This window comes from Primulina huaijiensis, chromosome 15, assembly GCF_012295235.1.
Source record: "Primulina huaijiensis isolate GDHJ02 chromosome 15, ASM1229523v2, whole genome shotgun sequence".
Lineage (NCBI taxonomy): Eukaryota > Viridiplantae > Streptophyta > Magnoliopsida > Lamiales > Gesneriaceae > Primulina > Primulina huaijiensis.
Window position 1 is genome coordinate 22,780,528 of NC_133320.1, and position 10,962 is coordinate 22,791,489.

The 10,962-nt window shown below is 34.6% G+C and overlaps 1 protein-coding gene across 1 annotated transcript; it reads left to right on the forward strand.

The window, feature by feature from the left end:
- The first annotated feature begins 667 nt into the window (after positions 1 to 667).
- On the forward strand, positions 668 to 10,435 carry LOC140959049 (probable serine/threonine protein phosphatase 2A regulatory subunit B''delta). Its single transcript, XM_073416769.1, has 13 exons — positions 668 to 1,137; positions 2,202 to 2,444; positions 2,548 to 2,653; positions 2,823 to 2,922; positions 3,671 to 3,776; positions 3,892 to 3,982; positions 5,678 to 5,819; positions 7,353 to 7,500; positions 7,626 to 7,735; positions 8,414 to 8,570; positions 8,852 to 8,977; positions 9,091 to 9,240; positions 9,892 to 10,435. Exons 1-12 carry the CDS (start codon positions 991 to 993, stop codon positions 9,229 to 9,231), a joined length of 1,617 nt encoding a protein of 538 aa, XP_073272870.1. The 5' UTR covers positions 668 to 990; the 3' UTR covers positions 9,232 to 9,240; positions 9,892 to 10,435.
- Positions 10,436 to 10,962: the final 527 nt, after the last annotated feature.

A 10,962-nucleotide genomic window follows, 5' to 3' on the forward strand; every position in this document is an offset into this window, starting at 1 on the left:
TTTTTTTAGGGGGAAAAAAGGTGTGATCGTTTGATAATCAGAACTTTAAATCTTAAATAAATAGACAAATAGAATTTGTCGAATATATGTAAGATATCGACTTATTGAATTTGACTTGGGTGGAGTCGAGTCCGGATGCTCGATGTGCTCCCAACTCTTATTTGAGTCATTCATAAAAAAGTATTACTTGTTATGCTAAGAATATTATTTTTTATTATGAATATCTGTAGAGTTGATCCGTATAAAGATTCTTGAGATCGTCTCATAAGAGACCTACTCTTATTTATATTATATTATTAAGTGTGAGATTTTTAGAATAATTATCTTAAAGGAAATCAAAATATTTAATTTTATAATTACCTTTCTTACTTTACTAAAAATATCATCAAATCACTTCATATTTATAAAAAAAAATCTAAACAATTTTTTTTTAAATCAAACAACTCCTCTAAAATAAAAATAATTTCGTATTGATTTTTTTAGTATTATTTAATTAAATTAAAAATAATAATAACACATACGACGTGTTTCGTATGTACATATTTTATTAGTAGTATATTATTCTTCTTCTGAAAATAAAACTGGAAAAAAAAGTTCAAATAATGCTATAGATTAATTAATTAATAAATATTACTTCAAAAATAATAATAATAAAATATTATTTTCCTCCGTATGGCTCTACTTTCAACAGATCCGAGTTTGCCAACAGATAAACGCTTTTTTACGGTGCTCTCAAGGGTTTGCGATCAATCTACGTGCTCCCCGATCTGAGTCTCAATCGAATTCTAGGGTTTGTGCGCAGATTCGTAGGTATTGCACATTTGGGACCCGTGACCCGTCACCGACTCAAAATCTACGGGGATTCGAGAGTTGTTTAACTCGGAGAAACGAAAAACGGAATCCGTCATTTTTATTTATTGAGGTTATTTTTGATGTTTCAAAGCGCTTTCGTAGATTTTAGGATTTGTAAGTTGAGGTTCTGATAAAGATATGGATGCTGTCAATGCCGATATTGCGAGCCTCGATGCTGAACTCCTGCAGCTTCCCGAGGTGTCTTCTTTGGCTATAAAAGCTAACAATTACGTCGTTGAGAATCTGTTTGATCAGTGGCTGTCCCTTCCTGAAACCAATTCTTTGGTATTGTTCTCTTGAGCTTCTTGGACATTTCGTTTTTTTGGTGATAATTCATGATCGGCGTTCAATAATTTGTGCTGTACTGGAAATTTCTTTTCTTTTTTGTTTTATGCAACTCATTTTTGTTATTTGGTAGGTTAAGTTTGGGTAATATACTTTCACCTGTGTGCACGAAAATGTTGTCGTTACGGTTTCATTGAGATGATTGTCATTTGTTCTTAAACGAGGAAATATAAGGAAAAGCATGAGAAAAGTGTTCTTTTCTGAACTTTGTGCTTCATCTTTGAATTTTTTAAATCAGGAGCAAGATTTGCTGCTTGTGTGAGTTCTGGTTCCACTAGAACCAATATAAAACACTGATATTGATGACCACACAATTTTGTGTAATTTGAGTTCAAGTCAAGACTGAGCCCTCTTGAACCCGATGTAGTTTTCAAATTTTGGCATGGGTTGGCCAGTTTTTACCCATATTTGGGAAAAAATGGGGCCTTAGCTGAAAAGAATAGGATTAAAGTTTCCAGCATTCAAATCCTTTCTTTGGAATCAGTGTTTCTTTGTGCTCTCTTGCAGTCTGTATAAGTTTTTGTAGTCCTAGGCAAAAGGCAGGGATGTAAAAGTCCTATCCAAGTGAAGCTAGATCCAGATTGTCCCATGCTCTTTAGTTTTAATCACAAAGAACTTAAGAGCTCAAACTCTTTGGTCGAGTTTATTGTTGTACCTTTTTATTTGTTAGATTTGATTAGATATGGAGCTATTGACATTTGGCGTAAGATGTTGCTTAAATATCCAACCGGGGTTTTTACATATCTACATATATATTGCAATTTCTATATTTATCGTAATATAAGTTTATTCACCTTATTTTTCAAAATGAAGTTTCTAGTTATTTGCAAAAATTAATTACTAGCGACCTAATATTCGGATCATGATTCAATACACCACTGGATCATGATACTGAACGAACAGCCGATTGCCCGTTGCAATGCCTTTTTGATTATTTTTTTGGGTCTCTTTGTAGCAGAAATAGAAATCTTTATTATTCTCAAAGATCCAACTATGAATTGCAGGTAAAGTCTTTGCTGAATAACGCCAAGGGAGGTGGTTCATTTAATGTATCTGGTACGTCATCTACCACAAATGTTGGAGCAAATAATGCATTGCCTTCTATGTTTCCTGGTGGGAGTACACCTCCACTTTCACCTAGAAGCTCATCGGGTTCACCTCGAATCATGAAACATAGGCCAGGGCCATCTGCATTTGGCTCTCCCCTGAAATTAGTGAATGAGCCTGTAAAAGAGCTTATACCTCAGGTGAAATTGTTTGAGCTTGAAATGTTCGTGGAAAGTGTTGAAATTTTATTTACCTCACTGCGTTTGTTGACAAGTTCCCATTTGTATTGTACAAAATTTGCAGTTTTACTTTCTAAATGGCCGCCCACCGCCAAATGAGTTGAAAGAGCGATGCTTGTTTAGAGTGAATCAGTTTTTCTATGGTCACATGGATGGACTCCAAATGAATGGTATGCTTCATGAAATATATGCATTTTATGTTCTTAAAAATTCAAGTTTTAGTTGTGATTATGATTATTAATAACAATTTGGAATTTTTGATATGACCATGATGAATGCAAACATGTCATCTATTAGCCCCTGATATGTTTCTGTACTTATAATGTTACGTATTTTCAGATTTTAAACTGGTGACAAAGGAGATTTGCAAGCTCCCATCATTCTTCTCTACTGTTCTCTTCAGAAAGATAGATAATGATCGCACTGGAATCGTGACCAGGTAATTTGGTGTTGCTATGGTTGTGATTGCGTTTTTCTATTGATCTTTCCTTTTTTTTGACATTTCCTAATGCTTTCCATTCATGTGTGAATAGATGAAAACCAATTGACTTAACCTTATTAATGTAATTCACCAATTGTTATATGATGTTATGGTGTCCAGTATTCCAACATTGATCTCAGTGTTATCACTTGGATGGGCTTACTGAGCGTTCGTCAATATGTATTATCGTTTTATTCTATAGTGATCATATGAAGTATCATGAAGGCTTTGATGTTTCATCCTTTTGGCTCTCCTTGTGTGCATCCAGTGAAAGATTCATCATGTGAAGTTTAATATGCAGTTTACTGATGCTAGGTGCCACAATAATCTGCCTGCCTTGGGGAAATCTTGCTTCCCCATGTTATTCAATCGGATCCTTTAATTTAAGTTATGCAAAAAATCTCTACTCGAGCTCTTGTTTTAGCTGTTTCTGGAGTGACTACTTTTATTTAATTGCATTTTTCAACACGTTAGTGAACCAAAGTAACTCAAGTGCAAATGGATAGCTTGGTAATAATTATACAGACCTAGATTAATCCCGACGGTCAATTTCTAATTCGACTGACCTTGTTATTTTTAGGGTAGCACCCTCATTTTTTTTCATAAGTTACTGTTAGCAAGCGGCTGGTGTTTACACCTTGACTCATGTACTTGACCAATCTTGTTGCGTTGATATACATGCTTACTCCATCTAACTTGCGAGCAGGGACGCCTTTGTTGATTATTGGATCAATGGAAACATGTTGACAAATGAAACTGCAACACAAATATTCACGATTTTGAAGCAGCCTGATCTGAAATATTTAACTCAGGTTATGCCATGTCTGATAGTGATTTTCTCTTAACATAACTTCGCAAGATGAGCGTTGAGATTGTTACTTAATTTCGTGCATTGCATTGTCTGGGAATATCATTATCTGACTGTAGGATGATTTCAAACCTTTGCTTCGCGAACTTTTGGCAACTCATCCGGGGTTGGAGTTCTTGCAGAGTACCCCTGAATTTCAGGAAAGATATGGTATGTTCTCAATGACGTATCCCAAACTCTTATTTGTTTGATTTATTTTGACTTATGTTGGATCTGAATATGGTTTATTTTGATTGTCTTTTTATGCTATTTTTTTGCTGCTTCAGTGTTAGTCATACCGTATCTAATTGCTACTACCATTTTCACCGCCATGCTTTTACAGGTGCTTGTAAAATGTCTTTCAGATTATTGCCTACCTGGATATGGTTTTACTAATTAATAGATGGTTTCCTTGCAACATGTTTGAGATTTGTTGAAACGCTGGTTCATCTATGTTTCTTGTTCAGTTAGTGTCCAGACTGATGTATTCACACTTCATGTAATCGATCCAGACTGATGTTCATGTTCATAAAGCTCTATTTCTTGCGCCTGAGCTTAATATTGTGTTTTCCTGTTTGTAAATTTGAATTTCAGGAATGCACAGGAGTGGAAATATTACTAAAAAATTAGCTTAGATTCTAAAACTAGTATAATAAGAATAGCCACACGTTAATTTGTGTTCTTATCTTCTTACATTAACTTGTTCTATATCTTGCAAAGGGCTAAAAGTGATGTGTTGTGAATTTACTTTTACCAGTTGAACCGTAGATTATCTCACTAGTGAAACCAGCTTGAAAAATATTAATATATTTCCATGGACATCATTACTATAATAAAAAATTGGAATGCAAGAGGATTTATCATGGAATTTTAATGAAGGTGGTTGTAGATGCTTTATTTGTTAGTATGTAACGAAATGTACAGTACTACCATAGCATGATTTTCTTCAGTGCCCCTTTACCCTTTCTGGCACAATTTTCACTTATATCACTCCTTCTATGTCGAAATTATATTCTTCTCATCATGTATCAATACATGTTTTGAAAGAGTTACAGAATACGGTTTTCAGCTGGTAGCTATTGACAGAAATATTATCTTGAAAGAAGTAACACTAGAACTGAAAACTTAAACAGATAGTATGTGTTGAGTTTGGAAAATTGGAGTGTCCTACATATGTGTGGCTGACATTCCATGTATAGTGTCATTTCGTTTATTTTTCCATCCCATTCTTCATAACATATAACATTGAGAAACCCACTCTGTATTCACAGTTTCATTGCCGTATCATCTATGAATATGCCTTGAGTTTTCCAGATTGTCCTACATAAATGTGGGGCCGACATTCCATGTAGAGGTAATTGCGTTTTGTTTTTGTCCCACTCTTTACAACATATAAGATAAGATAAGAATGATAAACCCACTTAGTATTCACAATTTTCATTGCAGTATCATGATTTACTTGAAGGCTTGAACCGTGACCATGGAGTAACTTAATCCCAAATGATTAACTAACTAGCTGATGATAGGTTTGAAGTGTTATGTCTTAATGTGCCTAAAATAAATTATTTTACACTTTTTCTGTTTTTTTGCCTAAGAGATTTGGTGAATAGATGTTTGATGGTAGCGATATGCTGTTGATTTTCTTTAGTCTTCGGGTTCTGTTTTATGAATTTGTCAGAGCACCACCTCTGTATCTAAGGGTATATGTATAATTTTTTGATTGATCTTTAGACAGTCGATGATATTGTTTCCTGATTCTGACTCCCTTGACTTACTGATTTCCAGTTGAACTCTTTTACGCAATTACTTGTTAAAGATATCACATTCTGTGGTTGAATTGACAGTTCATTTCATTGCTATGTCCAGCCGAAACAGTGATATACAGAATATTTTACTACGTGAATAGATCGGGTAATGGCCATCTTACCCTCAGGGAGCTTAGGCGTTCAAACTTAGTTGCTGCAATGCAACATGCTGATGAGGAAGAGGATATCAACAAAGTCTTGCGGTAAGCAAAGTAGCTGCTTATTGTAAAATTTATTTACTTTTTATTTCATGTTTCTTGTTCTGCATGATAGTCAGATGTACATTATTGGACTAGGGAAACCATAGAACTAATCCATATCTTGTAGGTTTCCCACCTGCTGTTGTTTCATTTCTTGCTGTAATCGAGTTGCCAAAAAATGATTCTGGGAAATATTACTCCCTCTTTCTCCATTGAGTGCTATCATTTTCTTTTTGAAAATGTCCATACATTATCCGATATGAGGGCAGGAGCGAGGGAATGGGGAGCTGATAATTCGAACAGAGGGAATGGAGTGAGGCTTTACTTATCTATATGTGAGGAGCTCTGAGTTAAATTTCCAAAAGTATTCTTACTTAGCAGCTGTATATGGCTTACTAACTCACATTTTACATTAAATATAATCTAAAATATTATTTTCTCTAACTTTATCATGTCAATTTAAATGTCACATTCTCAAATTGGGATATAGGAAGTACTACATATTATTAATTTAAGAGTATGCATATCACTAGCAATGTTGTAAATGGTGGCGGGGCGGGGAACTCCTACCGCCTCAGCTGGGCAGTGCCTAGGCGGCTGAATTTTTTAAGTATTTTTTTTTACAGATAATCATATACAATCATGCAATATAATCACAAATAGTCATCATTTTTTTTTATGTAAGATGTGTAATTAAATAATGTTTAAACATAAAGAAGTTTCATACAATATAATACCATCTAGATAATGTGCAAATAAATACATAAACTCTCATCGGATGCTTTAGGACATGCTTCAACTTGTTCTACGAGACCTGCAATATGATGTTTCATCTTATAAACTCCTCTTTTGATAAGCCTCTTACACAACTTGTATGTGATCAAATCCCTTTTCTCTTTATTTTACAGCACCTCATATTCCCAAACAATATCATTAGACTTTGGCTTAAATTCCAACTCCGGTTGTTTATCTTTTTCCGCCATTAATCTTCAACAATAAATTAATAATAATAGGAAAAAACAAATTGGATTTTTGAAATCACAAAATCTGAAATATTTTAAAAAAATATTTTAAATAATGAATATACAATGCCTAACCTAAAGCTTCTTGCTACTGACGGCAGATAGTTTATGTGGTGGGCTTAGTGGTTGACAGTGAGAAGGAGTAAGAATCAAAAGTTAAAAAAAAGAAAGTGGAGTGTGATATAAATAACTAGGATTTTAAGTTTTAAAATTACTTGATTTTGACTATGTTTTTAAAATTTATGTTGACCACAACTTAAAAGTGTTGACTGCCTCACTTGGTCAGTCTACTCGCCGCCTACACCGCCCTTGACCGTCTGCCTACCGCCGTATAGCTTGGACCACCTAAAACAGCCACCTAATGCTTGGACCGGGCCGCCGACAGTCATTTAGAACACTGATCACTAGAGGCTTTATTTTGCATATTTCTTGTATTTATCCTCTGCCAAATTCAGGTACCTGCTTTTTCCCCGTGATTTGTCGTTTCCCTTCCTCATTTCCTATTTTGCTTCAGGTACTTCTCCTATGAGCATTTTTATGTTATATATTGCAAGTTCTGGGAGCTGGACACGGACCATGATTTCCTGATTGACAAGGAGAACCTCATCAGATATGGTAACCATGCACTTACCTACAGGATTGTTGATAGAATATTTTCTCAGGTTTGTGTTCTTTGAGTGTCTTATTCTGTACCAGCCACACTGTCTGATTAATTGAATGAAAAATTTCTTGTACCAGGACACTTCTCTAATCTTTCTAAATATTATACATTTGGAATTTTTCTTAGGTACCCAGAAAGTTCACGAGTAAGGTTGAAGGAAAGATGGGATATGAAGATTTTGTTTACTTCATATTGTCAGAGGAGGATAAATCATCTGAGCCTAGTCTCGAGTATTGGTATGTGCGGTTTAAGTGTTTAACTAATCAACTGAAACCAGGGGTAGACTTTGGTATCTGATCCTTATAGCCTTATAGGTTGAGTTTATTCCTTCTGTAGTTTGACAGAATTTCTATGTTGTAGAAAGCAATGAAGTTTTCAATTTGATACTTGGAGTGCATGGTGTGGGACCTAAATTTTTACCCGAGCTTTATGCTTATTATTCTTTTTTGCTTTCCCATCCCTAAGTGGAGGAAAAGGGTGGGTAACCAGGAAATTGTGAGGCTGATTTTTTCCTGAACCTTACATGGGTTGAGAAGCACCGACTTCCATAAGTTTACCTTTGTGATAGATCACCTAACGGGAGAATATAGCTTTCACGGAGAAAGCATTTGAGTATTGGTCCTATTGAGTATCTTATAATCTTTTATAGGAGCTGAAAGTATGTGAACGACTCTATTTATTTAATGCTGGACTTAGGTATCTGACATTATTTTATTTTTCTAAAATGTAATTGCTTATGTTTAACGTAGCCAAGAGAGTTATATTATGCTCCTTTGCCACACATTTCCTTACATTTATCTCTTTTCATAATTATTTTGGTTGATATTGCACCCTAGCTCTGAAAGAAATCTTCTAAAGATTGATTGTTTCTGTTAAACCCATACCTGCCAGCATTTTAACAAATCCTTTATCAGGTTCAAGTGCATAGATTTAGATGGAAATGGAGCTATCACAAGAAATGAAATGCAATTTTTTTACGAAGAACAGCTTCACAGAATGGAATGCATGGCCCAAGAGCCTGTGCTATTTGAGGATATTTTATGTCAGATAGTTGACATGATTAATCCAGAGGTGAATTTTCCTTGGAATTCCTTTTTTTTATTTTTTTTTATACATTTCTTTTGCATGTACTTCATGTTTATAAAAACAGTTTTGAGCACTAGGACCCCCTTTTCCCTTTTTCTGAATGACATTTTTTCTGTTATGCACCGGTGCAACGTGCTCCTACCTAGGGATGGCAATGGGTCGGGCGCACTAGGACCAGGACCCGAGCTGCTAAAATTTTTATGATATTGGGCTGTTGATTTCTACCCATTATGACATTTTCATGATATTAAATTACTTCCATGCAGGATGAGGGCTATTTTACTTTAAATGACTTAAAAGGAGCCAAACTCTCAGGCAGTGTTTTTAATATCCTTTTTAACCTCAATAAGTTCATGGCGTTTGAGACTCGAGATCCTTTTCTAATACGGCAGGTAAAATTAAGGCAAATTTTTTTCTTAGTTGATGTTTAGTAAAAGGCAAATTTGGATATGCTTAGTAGGATTGCTCCCTTAAGTCTTTTTTTTCTCCTTCATTCTATGAACAGGAGCGTGAGAATCCAAATTTGACTGAGTGGGACCGCTTTGCACACAGAGAATATATTAGGCTCTCGATGGAGGAAGATGCAGAAGATGCCTCGAACGGAAGTGCAGACATTTGGGACGATTCACTTGAGGCTCCATTTTGAGTCTGTTTGGTGAGATCCCCACCGGTGTTAGATATATTTTTCCGTTTCAGAAGTTATCAACTGATCAATTATTTATGCTTTATACCATATTGCCCCCACCCTAGCAATTTCTGATTGCAAAATCAGAATTGGGAATCAAGATGTGACTCATATAGGATATATACTACTACTAGATTATTTATGCACCACCAAGAATGGCATCTTCATGCCCCTTTACTCTGATATCCTAATTCCTATTTTCACATTTGGCCTGTCTCTGACTCTAATGGCATTATGATCCGTTGCAATGCTTAATTTGAGACAATTTGATGTTATGTTGCGACTCTTTTGACCAGTAGAATTGGGAAGTGAAATTTCTTGGGAAATAGCAGAGTTGATAAATGGGGCTGAAGGATTTTGCTCTGTTTTTCTTCTTATCAAAGCATGTCTGATGTTTGGGTCAAATCTTATTTTCCTTGACATGTGACATAACTTTGGAGAAGGATTTAACCATGGCTACATGCAACATTTTGACCATTAGAGATTGTATATCTGGCTCGCCTGTCGTCTTTAATTCATTGATGAGCTGTTGGATGTATGTGGCTTCAAATTTAGTTTGTGATGCTAAATAAAAAATTTATCTTTCACCCTGCTGATAAATTTCTCCATTGATGTGATCAGGGGTCTCTTGAATTTTATATATGTGAGACAATCCATCAAACAGCTATCTGCTTTCCGCTTAGTCATACCAATGGTACGTTTGAAGACTGTCTGGGAAAATTTGAGCTTGGCCTGCTCATCAAGCTAAGATATGATATCTCCATGCTTGGACGTCTTCGAAAGGCTCGGTGGGATCTCTTTAATTGTTGATTGGCAACTAACAGTCAACGGATTCTTGAATCACAGATTTGTCCATTTTCCTTTACGTAGAGGTAGGATTATATGACTTAAATTATTTCTTTAGAGCCAATTCTTAGCTCTTTTCCTATTACGTTTCTTCATGGTGGTATGCTTTATTTTTCGTTGTGGATTTTCTCGGTTGTGGTCTTCTTTTAAATATTTGAATTATTCGAGTTGTAGCATTTGTTAATGGTACTGGGTTCTTGATTTTATGTTCAAAGTCAGATGTAAAGATGTATTAAATAGAACCAGTTTCTTGATAGTTTGGGGGTACTGACATTTATATTACATTTGTATTTCATTCCATAACCCTGATTTGATTTTATTTACCACTTTTTTTAATCGAAACTTTTTGTTAAGAGTTAGAGGCAAATGTGTGACTCGATAATTAGGCACCGAATTGTTTAGTAGTTTATTTTGATTTGAGTTGTAAAGGATGTGGTATGTGATCAAGGGGTTTACAATGGATATGATGTTGATTAAATTGAATAGAATCAATTGATAATTTTTCTTAAAAATCAAATCAAGTTTATGCAAAAACAAGCTGAGATTTATTTTTCATATCTTTATATTTGATTTGCTGGTTTTTGGGGGAAAAAATTTGGTTGATTAAGAGAGAATATTTGAAAAAATGACATACTATGTAATTAAATAATGAAAACGAATGGTGATTTGAATTGCCTCAGTAATTTATTATGGTTGCAGATATTAGAATTATGCTTATATCAACATGAGTTTTTTCCTTTATGTGGTAATTTGTTTTTCNTAAAAAAATAATTCAAACTGAATGAAAAATATAGTGTTAATATTATTGAAAATGATTAATATGTAATATGTGAATCAAGAGAGTTT

What these genes read in the sequence shown, in the direction of transcription:
- LOC140959049 (XM_073416769.1), top strand. Translation starts at nt 991, where the DNA reads ATGGATGCTGTCAATGCCGATATTGCGAGCCTCGATGCTGAACTCCTG. An exon ending in TAAAAGAGCTTATACCTCAG is followed by an intron (nt 2,445 to 2,547) that starts GTGAAATTGTTT and finishes CAAAATTTGCAG; the next exon opens with TTTTACTTTCTAAATGGCCG. An exon ending in ATCCTTTTCTAATACGGCAG is followed by an intron (nt 8,978 to 9,090) that starts GTAAAATTAAGG and finishes TTCTATGAACAG; the next exon opens with GAGCGTGAGAATCCAAATTT.